This window comes from Nicotiana sylvestris, chromosome 8 (assembly GCF_000393655.2).
Source record: "Nicotiana sylvestris chromosome 8, ASM39365v2, whole genome shotgun sequence".
NCBI lineage: Eukaryota > Viridiplantae > Streptophyta > Magnoliopsida > Solanales > Solanaceae > Nicotiana > Nicotiana sylvestris.
Window position 1 is genome coordinate 103,551,197 of NC_091064.1, and position 8,621 is coordinate 103,559,817.

The following is an 8,621-nucleotide window of genomic DNA, read 5'->3' on the forward strand; positions in this document are numbered from 1 at the left end:
GATTCAGTATGGATCATTGTTGATAGGATGACCAAGTCGGCTCACTTTATTCTAGTGGCGACTACTTATATAGCGGAAAGGTATGCTCAGATTTACATTCGGGAGATAGTCCGGTTGCACGGTGTGTCGGTTTCCATCATATCAGATTGAGGCCCTCATTTCACTTCCCATTTCTGGAGAGCCATTTAGAGTGAGTTGGGGACCCGTGTAGAGCTCAGCATAGCATTCCATCTTCAGACCGACGGGCAGTCAGAGCGGACAGTTCAGATTTTAGAGGATATGCTTAGAGCATGTGTGATTGACTTTGGAGGGCAGTGAGATTAGTTTTTGCCCTTGGCGGAGTTTTCATACAACAACAGCTATTAGTCCATCATAGAGATGGCTCCATATAAGGCTTTATATGGTTGCCGTTGTCATTCTCCTATCAGGTGGTTCGAGCCTGGCGAGGCTAAGTTATACGGTACTGATTTGGTACAGGATGCCTTGGATAAGGTAAAGTTGATTCAGGAAAGGCTTCGCATGGCTCAGTCCAGACAGAAGAGTTACGCGGATCAGAAGGCACGTGATGTATCATCTATGGTTGGCGAGAAGGTTCTCTTGAAAGTCTCACCAATGAAGGGCATTATGAGGTTCAGGAAGAAGGGCAAGTTGAGCCCAAGGTTTATTGGTCCCTTTGAGGTGTTGAGGAGAGTTTGGGAGGTTGCCTATAAGCTTGCCTTACCCCTAACTTATCGGGAGTTCATCCAATTTTTCATGTATCGATGCTTCGGATGTATCATGCCGACTTGTCCCATGTGTTAGACTTCAGTACTATTCAGCTGGATGAGAGCTTGGGTTATGAGGAGGAGCCAGTTTCCATTAATGATAGACAGGATCGCCAGTTGAGATCCAAGAGGATTTCTGTGGTAAAGGTCCAGTGGAGGGGCCAACAAGTCGAGGAGGCGACCTGGGAGTCCGACTAGGACATGCGGAGCAGATATCCCCATTTATTCAGCAGCTTAGGTACTTTTATATGTCTGTTCGAAGACGAACATTTGTTTAAGAGGTGGAGAATGTAATGACCCGCCTAGTTTTTTTTGCCTTTTAGAACCCCGTGCCCTTAAATAAAACTTCCCATGCTTGATTAAGCTAATTTGTGACTTGCGAGGATGGTTGGTTCGGGATTTGGAAGAGTATTGAGTGAAATATGCCCATTTGATTCCGTAGGATTTTTAAAAAACTAAGTTTGACTTTGGTCAACATTTTGAGCAAACGGACCCAGATTCGTGATTTGACAAATCCGGAGGGTCCGTGGGAAAATATGGGAGTGGGCGTATGCCCAGAATCCAATTCCGAGGTCCCTAGCCCGAGTAATGAATTTTTATTAGAAATTATTAATTTGAAGTTTAAAGGATTTAAAGAAACTAAGTAATGATTGATTTCATGGGTATCAGGCTCGTATGTTGGTTCCGAATCCCGGTACAGGTCCAAAATATCATTTAATACTTGTCCGTAAAAATTGGTGTCAATCCGAGTAGTTTAAAGGCGTTTTGGCCCGTTAGAGGAAAATTAAGAACTTGAACTTCATATGTTTGATTCATTTGGTTTTAGGGGGTGATTCCTAGATTTAGTGTTGTTTCGGGCATTCTGAAGGTTCGAGTAGGTCAGTCGCGTGATTTCAGACTTGTCGGTATATTCAGGCGGGGCCCGGGAGCCCCGAGCGTCAATCGGACGAGGCTTGAGTGAAGTGCAAAATTTTACAAGGAGTTGAAGCTGCTGCTTCTGTCATAACCGCACCTGCGGTTGTTGGACCGCAGGTGCGAGCCCGCAGATGCGGTCCTCCCATCGCAGAAGCGGCCCAGGGCAGGCCAGGCCAGGCCAGGAACCGCAGATTCGGCTCCCAAGCCACAGAAGCGGCTCCGCAGATGCGGCCTGGAGACCGCAGATGCGGTCCCAGCTCTTTGGCCCATTTTCGCAGATGCGGCCCATTTTTCGCAGATGCAGAAATTGCTGAAGCAGTGAGGTTCATTTAATATGGGTTCTAAGTCATTTTTATCACATTTTCACTCCTCCATTGGGCGATTTGAGAGCTTTGAGAGAAGAACTTCACCTAGCATCTTGAGGTAAGTGTGTTCTACCTATTTCAAGCTTAATAATCATGTCTCAGGGAGATTAAACACTAGTATTAAGGTGAAATCATGGGGTTAGAGCAAAAACCTAAGGTTTTAATAAAAGTTAGATTTAACCACGAAATTTGTTATGGAATAAATTAGAAATCACATATTATTGATCCTTAAGTTGTAGAGAACAACTTCCTTCGAAAAATTTTGGAATCCAGGCACGTGGGCCCGGGGTCGGATTTTAGGAAACTTGTGCTAATGGTTGAGGAATTACTTAAATAGCTAGAATTCGATCTTGTGAGTCTATATTGACTAGTTCTTACTTCATTTAACTAGTTTGGGATTGTTCGGCTCCGAAATGAGGGCTTGGACTCGTTTTTGGTATAGTAAGTGTACTTTGGAGCGAGGTGAGTCTCCTTTCTAACCTTGTAAGAGGGAATTGTCCCCATAGGTGTAATAATTTAATTAATTGCCATTATATGCGGGGGCTACGTACGCACTAGGTGACGAGAGTCCGTGCGTAGCAGCTATTATTTTAAGTCCGGATAGTTTAGGACCCAAAAGTATGCTCTACGTGATATTCTTGTAACTAGATGATAAATTCAGATTCGTATAAATTATTTTGATTAAGGTAAATGCAACTAGTGAGGGAACCTTATCCTGTTTGGTCCTTTAAAAGAGAATTTGGAAATTCCTGTGAATAATTACTCCTCAAATATACATTATTGTCTTCTTGTTGATGATTTTAATTATGTTTGACCGCGTCGCACGTGTGATTCGCGAGCGGGTAATAGATGCATCTATGGTTAGAGCTGTTCGACCCTCGGCAGTGCACAATTTACTTTTGTGTTGGATCGGGCCGTACGTCTCTCGGTGTTACTTGCGCATGTTTTTCTTAGCATTTTCTCTGTGGACTGGACTTCATATCTGCTTATATATAAATGGATACCCATGATAATATTTGGAGAAGAATTGTTATTACATGCTTATTAGTACTAATAATTTGTGCTATTCCTGCTTATTATAACTTCCTTTCATATTATTTGACCCTAGTAAGTATCGAATCGACCTGTCGTCTCTACTTCTTCGAGATTAGACGGGATACTTACTGGGTATATATTGTTTATGTACTCATACTACACTTTTGTACTTAATTGTACTAGATCTGAGGCAGGTGTATCTGGCTATCAGTCTGGTGTGCATCCTTGAGCGGACCCGAGACTTCTACGGTGAGCTGCTTCCCTTCCATGCTGTTCAGTAGCCTGAAGAAATCTTTCTTATGTATTTTCTTTTGCTGTCTATTCTGTTTCGGACAGTAGGATAGTGTGATTCTTTTGTATATTCTACTAGTTGTCCACAGCTTGTGACACCAGGTTTTGGCACACACATTAGTAGACTATATCATTTTGGGGTTGTATGATTATTATGACTTTATTAATCATTTCTGATTTTTATTCCCACTTAAAGAATTATGTCAACTATTTTTGGGTAAAGGTAAATGAGAGTTTATTTAGTATTGTTCCGTGTTGGCTTGCCCGACAATGGTGTTGAGCGCCATCATGGCCTATTATGGAAATGGGTCGTGACATATTATTTATTTGAATTGGGTGTTGTAGCAAAGAGTTGGGATTCTCTCTACGTCTCTCTCTATCTCTCAATCCCTAATTTCAGTAATGTAAAGCAAAGAAAAAGAGAGCAGCAATTCCACCATTGACAGCCATTAAAAAGCTTTGAAGCTTTGAATTCGAATTTGGATTTGCAAAAATCATTATTTGTTTGGATTGGGTGTTGTTGCAAACAATTGGGTATATGGTTTGGAGTTTATATCTCAATTTTGAGGGTGTTTTGGTGAAGATTAGACCTGATTTTGGCTGAATTTCATATTGAAACTCGAAGAAGAAGAAGAAGAAGAAGACATAATATACATTATATTTACGAAATTGTAGAAAAATTGTATTCTGTTGTTTATATATATATTTTTTATTTAACTATTGTATGAAAGTTGAACAATATTGTATAAAAATTATATTTAAGTTGTATGATATTGTAGTTGTATATAACTAAGTAGAAATAATGTATGAAAATTGTAGGTATGTTGTAGATAAGTTGTGTAATATATAATTAGTTGTATGAAAATACTATGTATAAATCAGATACAAAATATTCAAAAGACATATTGTATAAATTTTATATAAATATTTTATTTAAGTTGTATGTTATTGTAGTTGTATTTAACTGGGTAGAAATAATGTATGAAACTTGTAGATAAGTTGTATAATATATATATATAGTTGTATGTTTACTATGTATAAATAAGATACAAAATATACAAAAGACATATTGTTTAAATTTTGTATAAAATTTATATTTAAGTTGTATGTTATTGTAGTTGTATTTAACGGGGTAAAAATAATGTGTGAAAGTTGTAGATAAGTTGTATAATATATAATTAGTTGTATGAAATTTATTTTTACTATGTATAAATCAGATACAAAATATACAAAAGACATATTGTATAAATTTTATATAAAATTTGTATTTAAGTTGTATGATATTGTAGTTGTACATCACCACACCTCCTATTAATCAAACCAAATAATATCTGTTCGGTCCCTACCTCACCTCCTTTTTTTTTGGCGTAATGGCTTCCTGGCCACTTAAACTTGTAAGGCTTTTGAAAGCTGATACACAAACTTTGGACTTTCCCATTTGAACACTCAAACTCGTGAAACCCTTAACTAATAAACACATTTGACCCTTGACCCTACGCGCGTGTATTACACATTCACAGACGTGTCCATCCAGTCAGCAAATGACTAATGAGATTGTTACACATCAAGGGCACAAAAACAAACCTCATAGCTGTGCTGGAATAAATTTATTAATTTCTACTTTTTCTTCTATTTTTCTTATTTTCTTCTTCACCTTAGCTGTGCTGGAATAAATTTTCCCTCCCAGCCCCATTTTCAATGGTGACAGTGGGTTTCAGCATATTATATATATATATATATATATATATATATATATATATATATATATATATATATAAAATATTTTTTTAGAAGAAAGACACAAAATAATGAAAGTGTGCAACTTTTACTGATGGGGACGGAGCAAAACAACGTCACCAAAAACGATGACGCTGCCTGAATCGTCCAACATCTTTGCAAACTCCAAACCCTGTTCTCTGTTGCTACAAATTTCACTACAGGTCTCAACGAATTTAGAGTACGAAATGGAGTTCATCGGCATATTTCTAAGTCTCGATCTCACTTTCTCCTACTGAGAAAACCTCAAAATTTTCCTAGCATCATTCACTGTAATTTTCTCCATCGTCTTCCCCGGAAAATCCTCCGTCTCCGTCGTTGGAGCCGGCAGAGCTAGGCCTTCAAATCTAATCCTTTCTCCGGTAACATTCATAGACCTCAATTTTTCTCTCAATTTATCTCCTGTAGGAATTGACAAATATTCCAGCAGTCTAGCTGCATGGTTGATTTCTCTTTTTTGGAGGAACCGGCGGAATAAGGCAAAGTCAATAAACCCAGCCACCATTTTCTTCTTCTTTTTTGGTTTTTCTTATAGTTTCTGTTTATTTTTTTGATTTTACAATTTTTTTTAATGAATAGTAACAGATACATGCGCCATTTGAATGTGACTTGTACGCACTATGTCCACGTAAGATAAACTACCCCCACATAAGCATAGTCAATGGTCAAAAGTGTTTATTAGTTATAGGTTTCACGAGTTTGAGTGTTGAAATGGGAAAGACGAAAGTTTGTGTATCGGCTTTCAAAAGCCCTACAAGTTTAAGTGGCCAAAAAGCCATTTTGCCTTTTTTTTTCTTAATTCCACATTTCACACATTTTTTTTTGCTTTCCGTCAAATTGACTTTTACTGGTGTTGATTTGAGTTGTGTCTTTTAATAGCTACATTTGTTCTGGCTAGAACTTTTGCTATGAGTAAAGGGTAGTTCTTCAGTATAAAACACGACTCAATTACAATATTCGGAAAAAAATTATAATTTTAAAAAAGAGAAGCAATGAGATGAAAGAATTGCTACATAAATAGTGCAAAAAGGGCAAAAATATTCTTTCTGTGCGGTAACAACTTCTGAAGCAAAGTGCTCTCTATTCTTCAGTTTCCAAAATTTATAGTTTCATCATTTTGAGCACCATATTATCCATCAAAAGGACGATCAGATTCAGACCTCGAACTTCAAAAGAACTCTTCCCTTTTCAGAAGTATTTCAAGATTGGTTTCAGCAGTTGCTTTTACAGCAGTGCCCACTAATTGGCGATATCATTTCTGGTTCATTGCTTATAAAAAGCTGTGTGTGATTAATTTATGGTTCTCGTCAACGCTTGCAGCTTGTGTCCTGATAAGATCAAAATATAGTCCATTTCACAAAATCACATAATAGGCAAAAGATTAAAAAAAATGCTGAGAAAGAAACTCAGAACAAAAGTTCTAGCCAGATATTGATTTCAGTGTTTTGGGAATTGCAGTTTGTGAATTGCCGTTTGTGAAAAGGGTGGAAAATCTAGAGAGAAATAGAAAAGATGAGAAAAAAAAAGGAAAAGGATATAACTAAATACTTTGATTGAAGGTATTAATAATGGATTTGGAAGCCTTTTAAGGTGTAATGTATATATTTTGTAAACAAAACGTGTGTAGGCATGGTAAATAATAAAACATGGACATTTATCGTAATAAGGCTTCAAATAGTGTACAGGAATAAAAAAAGGAAAATTTTCGTTCCTATACCATATATGAAACTATATTACCAAATATGTTCATAATTTGCATATTACCTTCATGCTAATAGTATTTCTACAAAATATAGACAATGTATTAAATACGGAATCATTGTAGCTGTAGGATTCCTTCTTTAGGCGCGCTAAAATTGGGGGATTAAATATTCTTCCAGATGTTCCATAACGCAAATCATGCACATTAATCTTCTTCGTCAGTTTCGTTTCAAATTTAGCGTCTCTGCTTTTTCGATACACTGTGTTTTAAACTTTTTTCTGATTTCACAACTCAAAAACGACTAAATCTTCTACAATTCTTCTACATCAAACGCAATTATGTCCAAATTTCAGTAATACAAAGCAAAGGAAAAGAGAGCAGCAAATCCACCATTGACAGTCATTAAAAAGTTTTGAAGCTTTGAATTCAAATTTGGGTTTTCAAAAATCATTATTTATTTGGATTGGGTGTTATTGCAAATAATTGGGAATATGGTTTGGAGTTTATATCTCAATTTTGAGGGTTTTTGGTGAAGATTAGACTTGATTTTGGCTGAATTTCAGATTGAAACTCGAAGAATAAGAAGAAGACATGACATACATTATATAGCAGAAATTGTAGAAAAATTTTAGAAAAATTGTATTATGCTGTTTATTTATTTTTCTTTTATTCATTTAACTATTGTATGAAAGTTGAACAACATTGTATAAAAATTATATTTAAGTGATATTATATTGTAGTTGTCTATAACTTAGTAAAAATAATGTACGAAAATTGTAGATAATTTGTAGATAAATTGTATAATATATAATTAGTTGTATGAAAATTATTTGTATGTAAGTTTTATGTTATTGTATTTGTATTTCACTGGGTGGAAATAATATGTGAAAGTTGTAGAAAATTGTAGATAAGTTGTATTCCTCTATAATGGGAGATGTTGTCATATCAAGTAACTTTAGTGTTCCAGACGAACATGCATGAAAATAAAGATAAATTCTGTTATGAACAGTTTGTAGAAAATTAGTAGATAATTTGTAGAAACATTGAAATTCTGTATTTTCATATTAATATTTCAAATGATATGCAGTTTTATTGTAGAATAAATGTAGAAAACAAGCCATTGTGAGTCTTATTTGACTCATTCCTCACATTCAACCTATTCTACAAATTCACGCCTCTTTAAATACAATACAACCATACTTTCTTGAATTTAAAGGTATAACAATATATATAACTTAAAAAATATCTTTTCCTCTGCACAAGTTAGCTCCAAAACAGACGAAGTGGAATAACAAGCTCCCATCAAAACTTTTAACACAAAAATACAAAGCTCAAATTTTATGTTATTGTAGTTATATTTAACTGGGTGGAAATAATGCGTGAAAGTTGTAGATAAGTTGTATTCCTCTATAACGGGAGATGTTGGCATATCAAGTAACTTTAGTATTCCAGACGAACATGCATGAAAATAAAGATAAATTATATTACGAATAGTTTGTAGAAACTTTGTAGAAACATTGAAATTCTGTATTTTCATATTAATTTTTCAAATGATATGTAGTTTTGTTGTAGATTAAATGTAGAAAACAAGCCATTGTGAGTCTTATTTGACTTATTCCTCACATTCAACCTATTCTATAAATTCACGCCTCTTTAAATACAATACAACCATACTTTCTTGAATTTAAAGGTATAGCAATATATATAACTTAAAAAACATCTCTTCCTCTGCACAAGTTAGTTCCAAAACAGACGAACTGGAATAACAAGCTC

General features: G+C 35.4%; 2 protein-coding genes across 2 annotated transcripts; one reads left to right on the plus strand and one right to left on the minus strand.

Moving 5' to 3' along the window:
* The first annotated feature begins 378 nt into the window (after positions 1–378).
* On the plus strand, positions 379–962 carry LOC138875470 (uncharacterized). The gene is made up of 2 exons (XM_070154299.1): positions 379–699; positions 819–962. The coding sequence occupies exons 1-2, from the start codon at positions 379–381 to the stop codon at positions 960–962; spliced, it is 465 nt and encodes a 154-aa protein (XP_070010400.1).
* Positions 963–5,195: 4,233 nt separating this feature from the next.
* Positions 5,196–5,651, minus strand: LOC138875471 (calcium uniporter protein 1, mitochondrial-like). The gene is made up of 2 exons (XM_070154300.1): positions 5,392–5,651; positions 5,196–5,292 (listed from the first exon to the last, which is right to left on the minus strand). Exons 1-2 carry the CDS (start codon positions 5,649–5,651, stop codon positions 5,196–5,198), a joined length of 357 nt encoding a protein of 118 aa, XP_070010401.1.
* Positions 5,652–8,621: the final 2,970 nt, after the last annotated feature.